The 22,252-nt window shown below is 32.5% G+C and overlaps 1 protein-coding gene and 1 pseudogene across 1 annotated transcript; one reads left to right on the top strand and one right to left on the bottom strand.

Annotated features, from left to right (window-relative positions):
- Positions 1-8,672: 8,672 nt before the first annotated feature.
- Positions 8,673-10,084, bottom strand: LOC118049483 (E3 ubiquitin-protein ligase PUB24). Its single transcript, XM_035059488.2, has one exon. The coding sequence runs from the start codon at positions 9,935-9,937 to the stop codon at positions 8,705-8,707; it is 1,233 nt and encodes a 410-aa protein (XP_034915379.1). The 5' UTR covers positions 9,938-10,084; the 3' UTR covers positions 8,673-8,704.
- Positions 10,085-18,936: 8,852 nt separating this feature from the next.
- LOC118049481 (probable RNA 3'-terminal phosphate cyclase-like protein) lies at positions 18,937-22,080 on the top strand (annotated as a pseudogene).
- Positions 22,081-22,252: the final 172 nt, after the last annotated feature.

Genomic DNA, 22,252 nt, shown 5'->3' with positions numbered 1-22,252 from the left:
CTCTCGGTTCATTGTTTGATGGTTTCAATTTGAAAATTTCAAGTTTCTTTAGTGAACACCATAATTCAAAAGAATTTGGAACTTCAATTCAGGAGACTTCAGCTTAAATTGTATAACTAGTATAAAGACAAATTCTGCAAATGATCTAAGACGACATCCTGGAGACATTGGCTTAGATAGTAAGTAGATTTTATTTTACTTTTTGTTATTATTTAGAGTTTTAAATTTTTTATAAACAAAACTACAAAAAAGATATTTCATATGAATGCACTATTCAAGGTGCGGGTAATTTATGTAAATTTCTTACTAGATCGATAAGTTAGTCTTAGAATATATGGTGTTTGTTTAAAAAAATAAAAATAAAAAACAATAATGCGTTCTATTTTTTATTTTTAATGAAGACGAGCAAATTAATATAAGACACAAGAGAAGGCTTAAATAGGCAAAAATACAAACAAAGGCAAAAGGGCTAATTAAGAAAAGGTATAATCTATTATACATGGCCTTCCACTTATAAAACATGTCATATATATGATGCTGAAGACGAAACCAATTCCATTTTGTGTTTGTGACATGTTCAACGTGGGAGTTTGCTCTAAAATCCTACAGTACCATTGACTTGCTTGTATTACAAATAGCATGTTAAGGATACAATAAGAAAAATATAAAAAAAAAAAAAAAAAAAAACTTAAGAGGTGTATCTCAACTTCTCACATCTTATATTTGCTCATTAAATGTCATTAATTCGAGTTCCACACAAACCTAGGATAACTGTATTAGAGAATAATATAAGTCATATCCTAAAACTTCATCTAATAACTTAAGTTTTTGGGTTGAGATGGTTTTTGAAATGGTATCAGAGCCTTGATAACCAAGTAATCACGAATTCAAATATCAGCATCCCTATTTATTTGATAAAAAATTAAGCACAATGTAATGTGGATCTATATAAATTTCAGACCCAAAGAGCTTTCACTTGAGAGGATGTGTTAGCAGTGGCGGAGAAGGGGGGGCTGGCAGGAGCCTGGCCCCTGCAAAGAAATGCCCCCCCCCCCCGAATTTATAACTTGGCCCCCCCTAATTTTTTTGTTTTGTTCCACCCCTGTATGTTAGAGAATACTATAAATTATATCCAAGAACCTCACTTAATAGCTTAAGCTTTTGGGTTGATATGGTTTTTTGACAAACTGAAGGTTTACATATTTGTTAACTTCAGGACTCGTGGGATTAGTTGAGATGTGCACAAGCTGACTTGAACATCTACGTTAATATATATATATATATATATATATATATATATATATATAAGAGAAAAAGAAAAAAAAAAAGGCATGAAAAATGGAAACTCTAAACTAAAGATGGAATCCGCCTCCGTTCTGGTTTTCAAACTCTTAAATATGAAACAAGGAATAAATATTGACTATTCTTGTCAGTTCATGTGTAGTACGTGGAGTTCATTTCCCACATTTTCAATGACGGTAAATGTCCAGAATCGATGGCAATATAGATCAAGAATATATAGAGAAGGTCAAGCTTTGCTGCTACTTCAACGTCAACCCTTACCCTACCGTAGAATCATTATTCTTGTTATTATTGCAAATAAAACGAAACTTCTTTGGCTGCTTTAATGTGATGTTTTTGCTATTGGTAAACACTAGTTTCGGATAATCGGTATATCTAGGGGTTTTTTTTTATTTTTTTTTTGATAATGCTTGTTGATTAATATCATATCACCTAAAAAAATAATATAAAAACTAAAAGATAAAGAATATATAATCTAATTTTAGTATTTTGTTCTGATATCAACTTTTACAAACCTTATGGATATAAATATTCAAAAATCTACTGTCAATTTCTCTTTGATTCTTTTAGTTTTAGATTTTGTAATAAATTTAATTCGTATTTTTAATGGATTTTTTGGTGATACTAATTAATTCTTATTAATTTTATTGAAAGGTAATATAAAATAATATATAAACATGATTGTTTTATGATTTTCTCGTATGATTAGAATTAATATATTATTTTAGTATAGAATTAGAATTAATATGCAGATATTATTTTTATATGTGAACTATTCTTCAATTATACATATTTACTTGCGGTTTTTTTTGGGATGGATGATATACATTTCTTTTTTTCTTTTTAATTATTGGGCTTTCTTCAATTTACTAATAACATGATTTATCATGTTGATATTGAAATCGAAATCATATCTTATTTAAATTTCAACTGCACGTTTGATGAGTGAGTAGTATTTTTCAAAAATCAACAATTATTTTTATCTACAAAGAAAATCCAACAAAAAAAAAATTAATGATTATAATTTTACAAACATCATAATGCCAGTAACTTGGAAGTAGCAAAATCCATGTTCTCCTTTGTATGGTCAAAAGTTTCCATATCTTCACACCTCTATATCCAATTGGACCGCCTGTAAAGAACCAATCACCCCATGAAATGAATATTTGTTGACAAGTCGTAAGTGAAGGCAGTAATTAACTAAACTTTTTCTCCACATAACTCTAGCTAATATATAAAGTCGTCTAGCGTCTCTCATATTGTGATATATAGTTTTTACTGTGATTTGAAAAAATAAGTAGAAGAAAAACTATAAATTTTTAATTTTTAATTTCATAACCAAAGTTTCAAAAAAAATATTCCAGTAGGGCCCATGTAAAATTATAATGTATATTAACCAGACACTTTTAAAATTATAATTATGTTAAATATGGCTTGATTAGAGATATATATATAAAATTGTTTAATATGTATTTAGTATCATGATAGTTTTTATAGCTATAATTTAACATAAATTTTGGATTTTTAGTAATTAAGATCTTAAAACAAAAACTCAGATAAAAATATAATATATATTAATTAACTAAATATTTTTAAAATTATGTTAAGCAATGGGAACCACCTGGCTACTAACCATGCAATTTTTGACCAATCATTCGTGGCAGATAAAGGTTATTGTCCCTGGAACCTTTCAAACACTGACTTGCACCGCTATCTCTTCGAGTGTTCTTCAAAGTTCAAATCCTAATCATACCTGATCTCTTACATTGTTTTCCGCCGTGCAATCATGGTGGCAGGGTTCCGTTTTCCCCTGTTTGCAATAATGGTCGGTGTGCAGGTGAGAACGTATATTCACTCTATGCCTTGTTTGTTTCAAGGAAAGCAGATTCCCGGAATTGACTTTCCTCATTTTCCAACGTTTGGCAATCACTTGGAAACTTGGTCAAAGGAAAGTCTTTTCCGGTCAAAGGAAAAAAGCCTCTTGTGCCGCAGGAAAGTGTTTTCCTTTCCTTGTGAAAAGGAAAACACTTTCCATCTTTTACAAAAACACATCTCTGGTCTCTCTTTCTCTAGTCTCTCTCCGAAAACAACAGAAGCAAGACTGAAATCAGATCCCTGGACACTTTTTTTCAGGTATTTTTTCCCCTCTCTATTTCTCTATATTATTTCGTTTATTATATGTTTTTATTTTTTTCGTTCATAGATCTGTTCTGTATTTCTGTATATTATTTCCTTTATATGTTTTTAATTTTTTCATTGATAGATCTGTAAAGAATTATAGCAAGAAATCCTTTGATCTGTTTAATTTATTGTGTCTGTTACCAAAAAAATCCATGGTTTATCTTCTGCCTGTAAAACATTTTCCCATACCCAACACAAATACAGAGACGCAAACACAAGTTTTCTTCCTCATCTTACCTCGTCATGTTCAAACAAAATCACAGAAAAAACCAAGCAAATTCATCACAAGCAAGCCATAAAAATTATAGTTTATTTTCTTGCACATTCGGCAGCTTCTTTCCTGCAAACCAAACTTCCCCATCCCAAACAAACGGAGCCTTAGACAAACCAAACTTCCCCATCCCAGACCCAACCCTGTTTCCCCGTCCCCCGATCCAACGCAAACAGAGAGAAGTAAAGTTAAGGGGGGGATTAGTGAATCTGTTGTGTTTCCCTGCCTGCCTGCCTGCCCTTGCCCCTTGCATTTGTGATGTTGCCTGCTTCTTGAGAATAGGAAATGACGAGAGAAAGGCAGGGGAAGTTAAGGACGAGAGAGAGCAACCGATTGAGAAAGTTGAGGCGAGAGAGAACAAAGAAAATAATCGGGGAAACCGAATACCACTTACCCAGGGGATTAGAGATTGAGGGGAAACTGACAGAGGGGAAACCGGGGGAGAAACCAGATGAGAGAAAAACAGTGAAATCATGGGAAATCGACAAAGGGGAAACATGGGAAACCAGGGGACACCGACGGGGGGAAACCAGGGGACACAGACGGGGGGAAACAGGGGAGGGGGAGGGGAAACCGACAGGGGAATTATATACAAATGAAGAGAAAGCGATGATGTTGGCTTTTAATTTATGGGAGAGAGTTGGGGAAACAGGGGAAACCAACGGGGGGAAATAGGGGAAACCAGGGGACACAAACAGGGGGAAACAGGGGAGGGGGAGGGGAAACTGACAGGGGAATAGAAATGAAGAGAAAGCGATGATGTTGGCTTTTAATTTATGGGAGAGAGTTGGGGAACGGTTGGGATTGCAATGCAGGAGCCGGGGGTGGGTTCTTTATATATATATATTATATATATAGTTTATGTTTGTAATTTCAAATATAAATTATGTGTTTAATAACATAATGAAATTTAATGTAATACAACTCTAGGTAGGTATTGTTCCTCTAAAAATAGAGATTAACAATAAAATCTTTCTAATTTGTAACTGATGATTGGGTAGATTATTTTGTTTATCATCAAAATAGTATAGAATTGAACCTAGCCATGAACTCGATCGTGTGTTGTGTTGCTGCATGCGGGATGATTTTCGAAACTTATTTGTATTTAATTATTCAATAATCAGATTAATTTTAAGAATTAAAATGATTGATCTTGATCGTTGTGAACTTATGAATTGTATATTGTCAGCTTCTTTGAGCATAATTTATTATATTGATTGTGTTAGTATTTTATATGCCTTTTTTAATATTTATTTCCCTAAATTTTTAGGTTTTGTTATCAGAAAACTTCACTTTCATGTTATGGATAGTAAAATAATTCATGCAGCATGTATGGGAGCAGCTGTAACTGTGATAGCTACGGGGGTAGCTATTATTGAACAAGAAAAAAATAGAATTTATATACCAAGAGAACCACGTATAAATGCAATTGCTCAACGAGAATTCTATATTGACAGCATTTTGAATCGAGGTGATCGACATTGCGTTGAACAAATTCGTATGAAGCCTGTTGTATTATATAGATTGTGTGATGTTCTCACAAGTCGTAACCTATTACGATCAACTCAAAATGTGTCTATTAGAGAGCAAGTAATTGTGTTCTTACAAATTGTAGGCCAAAACCAAAGATTTCGGGTTATTAGTGGTATATACTATAGGTCTGTAGAAACAATCCATCGTTACTTTAGAATTGTCTTAAAAGCAGTTCTTAAGTTATACAAACACCTTATTAAAGATCCAGAGGATACAGTTCCAGCAGAGATAATGAATAATAGAAGATTCTATCCTTATTTTAAGGTATGAAAACAATACCACTATTTTTATGAATTAATTAATTACATTCATAAGAAAATGTTATAAATTATTTTTTCATGTTTATATAGGATTGTGTGGGAGCAATTGATGGTACCCATGTTCCTGCAAATGTTCCTGTTGAGATTCAAGGAAAGTTTCGAGGACGAAAAGAAGGAACAACACAAAATGTTTTAGCAGCTATAACTTTTGATTTGAAGTTCATATATGTTTTAGCTGGTTGGGAAGGAAGTGCACATGATTCACGAGTTTTAGGTGATGCATTATCAAGACCTAATGGTCTAAAAATTCCAGAAGGTATATAATAAATTATTTTATCATATGCAATAAACATATAAAATGTGTTATCAGATAAATATAGTAATAGCTTTTATTTTTTTTAATTTGTAGGGAAATATTATCTTGGTGATGCTGGTTACGGTATTCGAAAAGGAATCATTTCTCCTTTTCGTGGAGTTCGATATCACTTGAACGAGTTTACAGAACGTGCACCAGAAAATGAAAAGGAGTTATTTAATCTTCGACACTCTTCATTGAGAACCGCTATTGAGCGAGGGTTTGGTATTTTGAAGAGTCGTTTTAGATCAATTGATGGAAAATCTTTTTGGTCCTATGAAACACAAGTAGATGTTGTGCTTGCATGTTGTATTATTCATAATCATATAATGGGGTTGATCCTTATGACTTTATTATGGAAGAAATATGTTCGGATAGTGAACCAATTAGACGAACAATCAACTTAAGTCAATGGGAGGAAAGGGAAGAGAATAGGGAGTGGATAACAAAAAGAGAAATGATTGCATCAACCATGTGGAATGACTATAACACTCAAAGAAAACAATTAATTGAGTGTTAATTATGTGTTTGTTTTTATTATGTATTGCTTAAGTGTGTATTATCTTTGTTATGTATTTGGAGTAGATATTGACTTTATTATAATTTCTCTTTTAATTATTAATTATAGTTTTTATATGAAATTTATTAAATCTAAATGTTGTATGATTTTATTTTGTATAAATTTGTAATTTCTTTTTTGTAGAAATGAGTTCCACGCAGAATGAAAAATGCAAGGGCAAGCACTTCACATGGTCTAAGCCTATGTCTCACATGTTGCTTGAGATATTAGCTGAGGAGGCACTTAAGGAAGCAAACCTTCTTCCACCTTTAAAGCAGAATCTTTTGTTAAGGTGGCTACAGAAATTAGTCAAAAGTTCAACGTCCAATGCGAGCCTAAGCATGTGGAAAATCATCTGAAGACTGTGAAAAAAAGAATGGGGAATAATAACCAAACTTAAAAATAAAAGTGGCTTTGGCTGGGATGATTGTTTGAAGATGATTACAGTTTCGAAAGATGTATATGATGAAGAAGTGAAGGTATGATAAATATTATACTCTTTGTAATTTTTATATTTACTTTTGTTTCTAAAATGTTATACAATGAACTAAAAAATTGCATATTATAAACTTTATGAACAGGCACATCCCAATCATGACAAGTTTCTCAACAAAAAACTTGATATGTACGAGGCAATGACAATTGTTGTTGGAAAAGACATGGCAATCGGAAATTATGCGAAATCATATGCTGATGTGAACTTGGACGAGAACACTGAAGAGCAATCAATTTCATTTGAAAATGAAGGTGAATATGAAGAAAGTTATAAGGGAAAAGAAACATCTTCCTCTAGTACACAAAAGAGGCAACATAGGAAGAGAAATCGCATGTATGAAGATGATGGTATTGAAAAGTTGTCTAAACAGATTGGAGATGTAGCATTTGCAATTCAAAGTCTCAGCAAAAATCAACTTGATGTTAATGCGTTGTATACGGAAGTGATGAAAATTGAAGGCTTTGATGAGATCACTCTTGGGGATGCATTTGATCATTTGGTCCAAAATGAGATGTTGGCAAAAGCATTTATGGCAAAAAATGCTAATTTGAGGAAAATTTGGGTTCAAAATTTTGTGAACCGACACTGCTACAGGCCTGCTTGCTAATATGGTTTGACTATGTTTAAAATTTGGGTTCAGACTATGTTTGTTATTTAACGAGTATGTGTACTTGTTTAATTCGGTCTAGCATGTTTATGTTTGTAATTTGAACTAATATGTATGTATATGACATCGAAACTTAATATTTATGCATGACTATGTTTGATGTTAGATATTTATATTTATATCTTGATGTTTATTTGATATATATTAAAGGGATATTAAAGAGATAATTGCATTTACCCGTACAAAAAAATATTTATCCAAAAAACCCATAAAAAATATTTGTGTATGTATTTATCTTTTAAAAAATTCTTTATACAAAAAAAAAAACCCAAATATATATCTCTTACCATAAACTAATTTGGCTTTCTTCATATGGAAAAAAAATTATTTTAAGCTTTTAAAATTGAAAAAAAAATATTAATAGGTTTTACGTAAAAAATATTTCACAAGCTTATTTCTCTATAATATGATATATATATATATTATATATATATATATATATATATATATATATTATAAAATAAGCTATGTATGAATATAGGATATAATAAAAAAAATCATCACTATACTTTTTAGATTTTATTTTTTTTTATTGTAAGTGATTAAATATTTTATATATATATTAGATAAACTTGAAAAAAAATTAATTCATTAATAAATTATTTTCCAGTTCATTTTTCATAACACAACCAAACACTGGAAAGTGTTTTCCAGTTCATTTTTCCATAACACTACCAAACATCGGAAAATACTTTTCCGGAATTCACTTTCCAGGAATTCACTTTCCCCGGAATTCACTTTCCAAAAGAAAACCACTTTCCTGCAAACAAACGGAGCCCTAATTACTTGCCCAAAAGAAGAAATTCCACAGTGTCTTAAAAGTCAAACTCTGCTACTATTACTGGTCTCCTTGTTTGAACAGAAAATTACAAAATAAAAGCACAAACAAAGATTGGATTAGAAAAGAAAAGAAAATCTGATTCTCTTCTTTTCCTTTTTTTTTTTTTTTTTTTTTTTTTACAAAAAAACATGCTAGAAACCGAGAAATCTCAGTGATAGAACTGCATGTTTGAACTATAAGCTCTCTTGCCTGTTTTTATACAAGATATTTGAAAAAAGGGGAAGAAACTAATGGATTAATTATCCAGGATACCTGGTTAACAAATATACAGCAATGCAAGGAGAATTGTTCCACAAATGGGAGTGCAACCTAAGGATTCCTTTTGCTTTCTTTTTTAAGTAGGGAGCACAGTCTGCTTGAATAACCATGCAAAGTTTTGACACAGCACCAACTCTCAACATCTCTAGAGCAGCTTCATCACTAGCAGAAAATTTTGAGATTGAATCAAGTATGTGCAGTGCTCGATCATCAGTTGCTGGAGAAACCCTAAGGACCCTCTTTGAAATCATGGCAATGCTTCCTGCGTGCTTTAGAAACTGTTCTCTCCCATCTGCGCATGAACATAATTGAGCCAAGATATTAAAAATGAGCTCTGTGATGTTCTTCTCGGGTTTCTCTAGTTCTAGTTCAATGAGCTCGAAAACAGCATTAGCCTCAACAATTTTCATCCTGTTTCTGCCCCATTGACACACTTCTGTAAGAACAAGCAAGGATGACTTCACGGCTTGTTTAGAGATTCTCTTCCTAAGAACCCTTGTTATGATCTCTTTGAAGAAATCAACCTTTAAACTCTCCAGTAGCTTTTGACATACAATCTCCGTTGTTTTGTGCAATAATATCATTGCATGGGTCTTGACATCAACGTGATTATCTATCTGATCACAACGTAAAATCCATGTCAATGAATCGATGAAATCTTGGTTCTCCCTAACAAGAAGCTTGATTTCTTGAGATTGGTTCCAAATAAGATGAAGAATTCTCAAAACTTCTTCAAGACCAGCAGTCTTTCCTTCTTTGAAACATTTTATGATAAAAAGAACCGCAGCTTTTGTCACACCAGCTTCCACCATGCAAGTCCTGTTCCTTTCATTCTCTTTGGCAATGGCTTCCATTCTCCTTAATGCCTTCGTACGCAAGTGATCATCAGGGGCGTCAAGATCCTTGATGAGTCTAAATATTTGGCTCTTTTTGATCGGAGACTTTGGGGTGGGGATTCGATCAACCCCATTTATAGCATTCACGGTGCACCATGATTGGATTAGCCTCCTCAACGTGTGATTTGGTGTCAACTCAGAATCTCTTGGCAAAGACTGCTTTGTTACCGGGCAAGTAGGGTTGCTTTTTGCTGCCTTCAACCATTGCTCTATGCTTTCTCGCTCGTAAGTGATGCCTGTTATTGTTGTAACAGGGTCTTTCAGGATTTGCAGCGAAATGGGGCATAGAAAATATTCAGGAACTTCTATTTCATCCATGATCTATAACTATGAAACAAACAATGGGACTGCACAAGTTCTCGAATTTCTTGGGAGGTTTTTGAAGAATGGAGAGGATGCTTTCTTTTTTCTTTTAGCTGCCGTAAGTGAATGGAGCCAGCATACTTAATAGCAAGGTTTGAAAGTAACAAAGCTTGACAATTCTAGAAAAAAAAAATAATGCTATTTAGTTTGATTCTTCTTCTTCTTCTTTTAATACTTTTGTTCTTGTTTGACAGCCATACTTTTCCCATCAGGCATTTTCATGGTCAAACCAAAAAAACATATAAAAACACGTTGGCCAGAAGTTTCTTCCAGGGGCCAACCAAAGCAGAGTCACTTGGCACAAAATTAGTGGGCAAAATAATGATGGATCCACCATTGAAAGGGCCGACAAAAACAAAAGAGGCGAGGGTGCATGTTATAGAACTGTGCAAGTCAGCTTTTAACTGGCTGACAATAATCAAGTGATAAACAATAACTCAGAGGGGAAAAATATTCATGGCCTAAATCTTATTACTTGTACTTTTCAATTGATCGACGAGTTGATAAACTTCTTGTAGCTCTTGGAAAAGGCCGTTCAACACGCACCATTTCCTTGGCGTGATCTTATTATTATTATTAATAATAAATAAATAAATAAGTCCTAATTAAAACTGTGGAATGTTTTTGAGCGTGCAAAATGAGAATCTGGGCAAAGTTAGCAGGCGGTATCAACTCGTGAATTTTTCCTTGGCGTGATTCTGTGGGTTAAAAGAAGAAGAAAATACCACCCCATTTGGCAGTCGTTGTTCATGAATTCGACCCTTTGGTTTTTTGTTGACCGAACTATTTCTTGAACATAATTTGCCAATTAAGCTGAGTTAATCTGATCAGCTAATTAATATATTAAACCTGGAGACTGCATTATTTTGAGACTTTTAATTTATATACATATAATAATTATTAATTTATTTTAATTACAACCCAACACTCCACTCCAACATAAATAATTAGCATCCACTTCAAGGATGCATGGTGGGTACCCAATTATTTGAGTTTCATCAATCCCACAGGCTAGATCGAGGGGAGAGATTTAATTAAGGTAAAGAGAGAGAGAGAGAGAGAGAAAAAACTGAGTCATGGTGAATCACCTGCCTAATATTTTACTAGTAACCACAATATTTATAAGTTATCCAGAACATGGTAACGGTCCATAATTTCGTCTTTGTAATTCTCTCCTACATTTGGCTCTTTCGTGATATTGTAATATAAGCAACGAATTAATTAATTAGCTGAGTTTTCTTCCAATTCTTAGCTTGCTAATTTTATATTCCTTAATCAATTATTTATTTCAATAAAATCAATGTGTTTGTTTCGTGCATATTTAGTATTGAAGTATTGAAATAGTTTTGACAAATGCGTAAAATGTATAAATTGTAAATTTTTTTCTTAACCATGTAATAGAGAATTTAAAGTAAAATTATATTATATATTAATTAATTAAAGGCTTTCAAATATATAATTGAGATAAAATATATTCTACACAACACCACACTATCGCATAAATAAATAGGGCGTTAATTACTCTTTTTATTTTCTTCATTAACATACATGTGCATGTATAGAAATACACATTCTTTTTCTTTCTTTCTTTTTTTATTAATATGGGTGTTCGAGCCAGCTTGTATGCACCTTGACTAATCCCACAGACCCTGAAGTTAACGACCATGTAAACCTCTAGTGGTCATCATTGTCAAAAAATCATCTCAACTCAATAGCTTAAGTTGTTAGATTAGGTCCTACAACTAATCTTACAGATCCTGAAGTTAACGACTATGTAAACCTCTAATGGTCATTATTGTCAAAGAACCATGTTAACTTAATAGCTTAAGCTATTAGGTTAGGTCTTAAGTATAATTTATATTATTCTCTAACACACACCCTCAAGTGAAAGCCTTTGGGTTTGAAACTTGCACAAAGACATTACCTTGTACTTAATTTTTATCAAATAAATGAGGATGATGATATTCGAACTTAAGACCACTTGGTAATCAAGGCTCTAATACCATGTCAAAGAATCATCTCAGTCCAATAGCTTAAACTGTTAGATTAGGTTCTAAGATATGATTTATATTATTCTCTAACAATCATATTAGCAATTACAAGGTTCGAACCTGAAATCACAAGGAGAGCAAATCCCTTGGTCCCAAGCTCTTATCACTGAGCCAACATTCTTCTTCATGTGCTTTAGAATATTAATTATAATTAGAAAATTAAGAGATCAAGAAATAAAGAAAGCTATATTGGCCGGTTAAATCAACTTTGTAACTGCTCTCTACATTATCTTATTAAACATAGATAAAAAATACATGACTTCCAGAAATATAGTCTACGATCAAATTAATATATCTTTCAACACAGGAACATGATACGATTTGCCTTTTTATTTACCATGAACTTACACTTGAATTATTCAGTCTTCAAAATAATATAATTAATATGAGATGGCAGATGCTAAATGTTAAATGTTATAGCCAGTCCTCAACGCTACATGGGTTGGTTGATTATATCCATCATTTTCTAGTTGGCTTCCATACCATGAAAATATAATTTACATTTCTTCCTCTTCTGCTTTTTCTTAATTATTGTTGACGCCCAAAACATTTATATTGGTAACAACTGCATGCATTAGGGTATGACATTAAACTAACTTTTGCATACCAGATTTAATTATTTTTCATTTTAATTCATATAGAGTTTTTAGCATGTTGGAAATTTTTGTTTAAAAACATGGTTAATTAGTGAACACATTTTAAGGTCAAATTAAAAGTGGAATCTCTAACTTTTTATGTTAAAAATTTATTAAAATTTAATCTCTAACCTAAACTTTTAACATGAAAAATTAATATGATTTAAACAAATTATGGGTGAATGAGATATTGATCTCAAATAACCCTTGGTTGGCATGTTTTGATGAAACTCATAACCCTTTAAAAATATTTTATCTCATGTAGAAAAGAAACAAAACTTTCTGGGTTTATAAAGTGAAAAGTTGAGAAATTAAAATAGGGTCTAAAAAGCATATAGGCTTTTAGAGGGGAGAGGTCCTAAGTAAGGTAGGCTTTGGGCTTAAACCCCCCGTGTGTGCGCATCAACCCAGCCTGGGCCTTAGCCTTAGCTCCTGAGTGATTTCTTCCAGAAGCATTTTTGTAAACCTAAATAGATTTTTCAGCTCAAAAATTCACATTTATAGCCATAATATTCACTACCAAACTATTACTGTTTGTCAAAAAATATATTGTCGATGATTTTTAGTATGTTGATGATTCTATCAGTAACACAATCATCGTTAGATTTACAAATGGAAAAAAGATGTCAAACAAAAAATATTAATGGCATCATTTTGTTGGGATTTCTATCGATGTGTATGGCATATTACCTACGAAATATTCATGTTAGTGATTACAGATTGAGGCATCTCCTGTAATTTTTGTTCAACTCTCTAGAAATTGCTGAGGGATTTATTTCATCGGTGATTCCATCTGAAATAATGGGTGGCATTTCATGTAATTTTTTATCAACTCTCTAGAACTTTTCGACGAAGGTAATTCATCTATAATTTTGTTCATAAGTTGTTTATTTTTTTAAAAAAGAATTAAAATAAATAGAGTATAAAAAATTAAAAGAATCTAAATTAAAATAAAAATCCAAATATTTATTACAGATTTTCAAATTAATCATTTTCAATACAATTCATTTAAAAGAGAAAGGCTGAAGAAGGAGGAGGATAAGGAGGCAGATCTTAGCTGGGACCAAGGACCAATGAGGTGGACCACATGTACCACCCATGTATGATTTTAGCTTTAAGTGCAATAGCTGGAATTTGATCGTCTCAGTACTAAGTCATTATGTCTCAGTAGCAAGATGAGTCGTTCAAGCTTCAACTTATTTGTTTAAAATCACCTAGAACTTCAAAGATTGAGAGCTTGAAGCTGATTGTGATGATCCAATAGTTGATACATTATGGTCCATCCGTAAATCCTCGATTGTAGTATTTGAGATACCAAAAAAAATTAGGGACCCTTCTGAGTTTATTTATAGGTCTTTCGCATGTTTTTTTTTATGACTTTACTTAGTATTGGGTTGTAGACTTATACTATAAAATGTGAATCTAGTATGTAATACATATATGTCTTTTCTTTCTCATTGAAAAAATAATAATAATTTATGTTTTGTTTTCAATTCAAATTTTATTAGTTTATTCACTAGCGCCATAATAAAAAATGTTTGTAATTATTAATGTCAAAATTAAGAATACCCTCGATGTTTATTAACGTTGGAGTTAGGAATATTGACAATAGGATTAAGAATTATTTTGAATCCCTAATATTCATTAATGCCAAAGTCAACAATACCATACTCTTTTATTATGTAATATTTATCAACGCTAGAGTTGAAAGTATTTGTAGTTGAATATTCATTGACATCAGAGTCAAGAATATTATAAGCATACCTTAAAAAAAGAATAAAACAAACCCTTAGCAATTAAAGACAAAACCAACAATACAGCTTACCTCAGGTAAAACATTTAAAGGGTGATAGTATTTTCACTTTCATGTAACTAGTCTTATATCATGAAATCTATGTTGACCAATTACAGTTTCTAATGACCATAATATTAAGTGGCAACTCCTTAAACTAGATTTTTTTTCCCTTTAAGAACAAGATACAAGATATCTGTTATTTTTTCTACAGTCATTAAAGGTCATCGCAACATTAGGTGTGACAAAATGGTGACTCCACTTAGGACTTTATTAGACTAAGCTTTGTCTTTGTTTGTCAATTGATATAATATTTGTTATGTTGTGTTTATTTGCTTATCACTTTTTACAGCTTTAACACACATATTTATTATCATGCATCACTTTAAGAGCACACACCTTAAAATTTAAGATAGGTAGGGAAGTAATGGTACCTCTAATGGCTTTAGCCTGGGCAAGACTCATGAAATTATTCAACTCTTGCTTGATTGCTTACTTGAAAGTGGTTGGTATGTCAATATGATATAAAAGGCCTTTATCTTCACACTCCTTGTAAGCCTTATATTAACCTTTCAATGATGAACACTAAGCATGCAAGAGACCTTTTAAAACTAGATAATAACCTACCTCCTGATGCACTTAACAACTAAAACCTACCTATTAAGTTGTACCATGTGTAATCTCGTCATGGCAAGCCCAACATGTGGCATCTTGAATTTTAAAACCATTAGATGCCAAATGATCGTCATATAAAATACAATAGTATGAGTTGTTACAGTTAACAAAAGAAAACTGACTAGAATTGAAAGTCAAAAGGCTTACCAAAAGCTCAAATTTAGGCAAGACTGGATAAGGATCCCCTCATTTGCATGATGATGATATCGTGTTCCTAAAATTCATGAATAACGATCGTTGTCACCCCGTAAAGGGGAGTTCACATTGAATATGCATTTTTCTTGTTGATAACATCATCACTTTTATATAATTGCATGATTTTCATTTAGTAAATTGAAATATAGGTTCTTTATTAAAACGCACCTACAACACTTGATTGTGAAAAAGACAAATAAAAAATGAAAAAAGAGCCTAGTTAAAAGACCAATACCAAAAAAAAAAAAAATTGGAAAGTCTTAAAGAACAAGTCGAAAAGCTTACTAGTCTTGTCGAACAAGCCTTAAAATTTAGATTTAGAGAAACAACATCTACATAGCTAGCAATCACAACTCAACTTAACTTGTGCCCGCAACTCCCTTTAATCCACAAATTCTAAAGGCAAATGAGTTGCCACATGAATCTCAACAGGCTATGTATTTCTAAATTTGTTTAACCAATATATCCTATAAAAATATCGTCTATCATTAACTTTACAGTGAAGGAATCTCAAAAGGATGATATAGTAAAAGAAGATGACTTAGAAAAATTGGTTGCCCTAGAAGAAAGGATGAGGGGCAATTGAAGGAACTAACCTATATGATCTTGTAAAGGTTGTTAAGATGTGTTTAGTGCCCAGTGTTGTCATTCTGAAGAAAAAAAAATTAGAGTTCTAGAATTTATCAAATATACAGGAACTTAATGTTTTATAACTCATCTCAAAGCATACTGCAACAAAATGATTGAGGTGGTTTATGATGAGAAATTGCTAATTCATTTCTTTTAAGACAGCTTGAGTGACGTTGCCTTCGCTTAGTATATGTGGTTGGATAATACCAAGGTAAAAAAGTGGAAGGATTTAGTTGATGCATTCATTAGGCAATATAAGTTTAATATGAATGTGGTTTTTAATAGGTCAAGCTTACAAGCTATAGAGAAGGAGACCAAGGAATCTATAAGAGAATACGCCCAAAGGTGGCATGAGGTTGTTGCACAAGTTAATCATTTTTTATTAGAAAAAGAGATGATCAATTTATTTTCCAATACCTTTAAAGCCTCGTACTTTGAATATTTGGTTAGAAGCTTTGCACAACATTTCACTGACTTGGTTGTTATAGCTGAGAGGATTGAACAAGCCATCTAATTGGGTAAAATTGCTGACTCGATTGAGGAGAAATGTTTCACTAGAAAAAGGAAGGAAATTGAGACTCACAAATCAAAAGTGGTTACAAAGACTAGAGAAACAACTACCAAAGCAAAAACACCTACCCCTCATATAGCTAACTTCTCCACACCAATTCCCAGAAATCAATTGTCTTGAAGATAAAGCTACAGTGTCATTAAGCCAAGAATGGTCTATATATGACCCCACCTGACTATTGGAAAGAGGCCCATTTTGATAAGTTTGTAGGAGAGGAACGATTAGGAGATTCTAAAAAATTACAATCAATAGTAGCTAAGTGTTTGGCCTTTTATGTGTTACTTTGCTAGTAATCATAGCTCAAGATGTTAATTACGTATCTTCATTGAATAATGAGTTTGTCCTTTAATTATGTATCTTCATTTAATTTACAATCAAACATTATTCATTTTCATAAATCTTGAAAGAAGTTCCCTATAAGAACTCAGAAATACACCTTTGTAGCATTACATGATCTCATTGACTCAATTTATTTCTTTTACCAAAATATTTTTCCCTAGTGAAATTTTGAAATATTAAACTTGCTTTTTTTATTTTAGAAATGATTCGATGTTTATTTAAAACAACATTTTGACATTCTATTTGTAAAATAACAAATGAATCAAACAATTCCTTCATCAAGGTGACCAAACTCTAAAACTTGAGAATATGAATAGAAAAACGAATTGTCACCCTCGCACCATGACTCTTGAGCCATGTTTTTAGATGTATGCATAATGGTATGTGGTGGATTTGTTGTTCATGGATTCATGAAATGCATCTTTTTGCAAAGTCCAAACCATCACACCAAACGAGGTCAAAGTTTATTAATTTTAATTACTTGCGCTTGAAATGAGAAAATATCATCTTTGTTATCCCTTTTATAATATAAAATAAATACATCCCTTGTGCTCCCCTTTTAAACCTGAATAAATTTTCTTTCATGAAAAATCCTAACTAGGATCACACTTCACACTAAGAGAAAGTGAAATTTCAATGATTAATAATGATGAAAAACTCATGAGAAAGCTAAAAGACAAGATCCTAAGAAACTTAAATGTTATAGGGCATGCTCAAATCAAAACCGACCAAAACAATAAAAAAAAAAGTGCAAATCAAATAAAAGTGCCAAAAAAAAAGGATTGAAAGTCATAAAGAGTCAAGTTGATGATAGTGATCCCAAGTCTTTGAAATATTTTTCGAGTTTTATGAATCCTTTTCTTTCATAACTAAAAGCCATAATCTATATTACGTGCATTTAAAATTCATTTTTAATCAAGCAACCTAGGACAATAAATAGTGCTCTTAGAATGCCAAAAAAAAAAAAAAAGAAACTTTTTCACAAAATTCATGACATCAAAAATAAGTTGTTCGTTATACAAATAGCGGAGAGGTTGATGCTCATATTCTCATTAATAGTAGTGTTGTAAAAACCTCGTGATGAGTGGAGATTGGAGTTGCAAATGTTTCATGATGAGCAATGTCTCACGTGCCTTGCTTGTCATAAAATTAATGGAAAAGTTGGTGATTAGCGGTTGATCGGTGGTTATTGAAAAAAAAGGTCTAAAGAATTTGGTTCTCTTTAATGATGCAACAGTGATGTAATGAGAATGAAAGACAGTATATTAAAGTGTGAGAATATATTGTGGTATGTGCCAGGGATTTTACAAGGTGTTAGGCAATGTCCAAATAATATCTCTAGTTCTTCAATAATTATATTTAATTGATTTAATTTTTTGGGAACTTACAATACTATTTTTTCTGAAACTTTAAATCTCAATGAATAAAAAAAAATTGTCAAAATAAGTTACAAATCAAATATATTCTATAAAATATGAATAATAATGAAAAGAAAAAAGTATTGAAATTGATATAAGCCATGTACCACAAGAGTTCATGCATGCTAAAATTTCAATATAAATTAATTAGAATGATTATGCTGATAACATATTAAAAGAAATAAAGAACAAGTAAAAACGTATATATTTATAATTAAATTTAAAAGAGAAATTCATACTTTTACAGGAAAAAAAGAATTAAAATATTGAAAGACACTAAAAAATTTAATTATTATAAAAAGAATCGAGTAATGAAGTCTAGTAAATTTCAATAGATATTCAATATATATAATTAAATATTTTATAATAACTCTCAAGTTATTATATTTTAATATTTTTTTTAATAACCCTAATCGTTAAACAATTTTTCTTTATTGCCTTTTCTTTTAGAATGGTTGGGTACCAAAAAAAAAATGGTAAGTGTCTATTGATCGAATATATTATTAACAATTTAACACACTTAAAAAAAATATGAAGACAAAAACATCCAAATCCAGAAAATAAAATAAAAGGTAAAGACATATATTAGAGACAGAGAGAGATAATAATAATAATAATAAAGACCTGCCCAATTTTAAAAGGGTCAATAATATACAAACCCGACCCGTATCCAACACAAGAACGATTCAACAACAAGAAGGGTTTTGGCTGGAGGCTAAACCCTAGTCCCAGAAATCTATATTATCCCAGTAAAGAAGAAGGCCTTCAATCCAGTCAAGCAAAAAGATGGGAAAGGTAAGCTACAAGAAGCTAAGAGGTAGCCAAAACCTCCGTCAAAGACTGCTATTAGCGACGCTTTCCGCCACTCCTGTCCAAGTCGAGGACATTCGAGCCAATGACATGATGCCCGGCCTACGCCCCCATGAGGTCTCTCTCCTCCGCCTCCTCGAGAAGATTTCTGATGACTGTGTTGTCAAAATCAATGAAACCGGTAAAACAAACACTCCATTTGTTTTTTTTGTTGTTAGCTTGTCGTGGGTTTGATTTTTGAGGATATATTTTATGTGGCAGGAACGAAGTTTCAATACAAGCCTGGGATTGTTATGGGTGGGAGATACCTTCTGCACGATTGTTGGTGTAAGTCGAGCAATTGGGTATTTCTTGGAGCCATTGGTTGTTCTTGGGTTGTTTTCGAAGAAGCCCCTTTCGATAAGGCTCAAAGGTACTGTTTCCCCCTAAAGTTTGGTCAGTCATCATGTGCTAAGTGTTTGTGCAATTGTATGTTATTTTCTGTTTATGGGGTTCTTAGCTGCTTAGTTGAGTTGTTGTCTTTTTTTTATCGATCAGCTCTGCCCTCTTCATTTTGCTCAAAACGATCTCCACTTTGAATGATTGTAATGTACTGTCTTATACTCTGACAAAAAAAAAAATGAAAGAGAAGGAGTTTAATGTTATTCATCATCGGTTCTATGTGGGACTTTGATTGTAAGTTCTCAATAATAGACTACGATTTGAAAGAGGGATATTACAGAAGCCAGAAGGTAATTTATTTCTTTGAACTGTGACCATTTCTACACATGTTGATTCCCTCTACTCCCCATGGGAAATTGAATTTTATCAAATGCCGTTGTATATTTGCTGATCTCCTCATTCAGGGTTCCATAAACCTGCAAACCTTATTAGCTTGTAAGGAGTTCTTCCATATGAATTATCAAAGATATTACCTAAGACAGGTATAGATCAACCTTGTATCTTTGTGACCAAATCTAAAAGAGAAAGTCTTGCTACTGAGTTCTGAACTTCATGTGTGGTAATAAAGGAGTAATCGAGAATGTAAGATCTTTAAAACATGCTTTGTGCCTTTTGGAGTTTAGAGAATGATTGATTGTAGAGGCTTTGTCAACTGTTGTTCTTTATATCACTGGAAAGGCTATCCATTTTCCCCTTTGTGCTTATATAGATCACACCTAGTCCACAGCCTAATGTTGAGAAAATACCTAGGGTCTCTGACACTGCTATGTTGTAAAAAAAGAAAGAAAGAGTAGGATTCAAACGTTAACTTGACAGTATCAGCTCTGACTTACCTTAAAAGTATCCACCCATAAACTTTACATAGCAATTTGATAGGCAATGCCTTGGTTTATGATTTCTGCATAGTGAAACACAACTGTAAAGGGTATTGCTTTTCTTTTCTTGAGAAGATTTAATGGAATAACATGCTGTTTTCAGGAATTACAAATGATTCTAAGGACCCATGTGTTGACACTTTCCGTTCTGCTACCTTACCATTATTGAAGCAATTCGGAGTTCCTTCAGAAGGATTGGAACTGAAAATAGAAAGTCGTGGTGTTCCACCTCATGGTGGCGGAGAAGTTCTCTTATCAGTTCCCATTATTCAAAGTTTAACAGTGAGATTTTGAATCCTGTGGTAGTTCATTTGTATGTTTTATTTCTTTTTCCATGTTCTTATTTGTTACACTCTGCAGGCAGTCACTTGGATTGATGAGGGAATGGTTAAGAGGATTAGAGGGGTGACTTTCTCAACCAGAGTCTCTTCTCAGTTTGAGAATACCATGATACATGCTGCTCGAGGAATCTTTAATCGTTTACTTCCTGATGTCCACATATTCACTGATCATAAAGCTGGTCAACAAGCTGGAAAGTATGTTATCTGTTAATAAAAAATTGTCATCTCGTTGTTTGTTTGGAAATATTGTAGAGAGAAATGTGAATTGCTGCTCAAACTTTTTTGTTTTTATTTTTTTCTTCGTGATGTTCGCATATTTATTTATAAAGCTGGTCTGCCAGTTGGAAAGTATTATATCTGTTTAGAGAAAATGTTACATGTTTGTTTGTCTAGATTTTTCGAGCACAGTAGAGAGAAATGTGAATCGCTGCTTGGAATTTTTTTATGTTTTATTTTTACTGTCAGCATGCTACAGAGAGTATAGCTCACACGGATATTGATTTAATGGGCAGTTCACCTGGTTATGGAATATCCTTGGTTGCGGAAACTACATCTGGTTGTTTCATCACTGCTGATACTGCGGTTTCTTATTCACGAGCGGATGATGGTGGAATGGAAGGTGAGAAACAAGAGCTGGTGCCTGCAGAAGATGTTGGTGAGCAAATTGCTTCTGTTCTCCTTAATGAAATTGAGCAAGGTGGAGTTGTAGATACAACACACCAGGTTTGTGTTATCTGCTCTCTTTTTTTCTTCTTTTTCTCTTGTGAACTTGGTTAAATTCATTGATTTGGTTCTCTGTTTTTGTTTTTTTCAATACTGCATTAGTAGTACTTTCCAAAAAGCATCACTAAATGAAGTTAAATGAAAGCTGTTAATGACTAATTATCTGCTTCTGATTATCTTGGGTGGCGGTAATGATATTGAATTATAGATGAGTACTTAAAAGACCACGTTAGCGATTTATTTCGAATCTTTACTTGGGAGAATAATATGGCACCCTCGAGGAAAAGAAGAGTGAAATCTTTATGGGTCTTGCAATGTTATTTTATACCTCATATATGCCACCTGATTTTCATTGCTGTTGTCATTTGGTTGCAGGGTTTGTTGTTTCTTCTTTGTGCATTATGCCCCCAAGATGTTTCAAAGATTCGTGTAGGAAAGCTAGTAACCCATGGAATAGAAACACTAAGGGCTCATCAGGGATTTTTGGGGTGTTAAATTCGTCATCAAGCCTGATCCATCAAACAGGGACGGTTATACTCAAATGTGTGGGAAGTGGACTCAAGAATCTCTCTAGAAAGAGTTCATGATTGCAAAATGTTTCAACATTTGATCTCTTTCGACGATTTGCTTTTTGTGGATCGAAGATTTTATAGGAAGGTCCAATGCGAAGGGGTTATGAATTATAATACTGCAAATTCATATGTTCTGCCAGCTTGAATGTTTTTTTTTACTTTATATCGTATTATTGCCTGTAATCTACAAGTGAGAGAGGAG

The sequence above is a fragment of the Populus alba genome, chromosome 9 (genome assembly GCF_005239225.2).
Source record: "Populus alba chromosome 9, ASM523922v2, whole genome shotgun sequence".
NCBI classification, from domain to species: domain Eukaryota; kingdom Viridiplantae; phylum Streptophyta; class Magnoliopsida; order Malpighiales; family Salicaceae; genus Populus; species Populus alba.
This window is presented reverse-complemented; position numbering and strand designations above follow the sequence as displayed.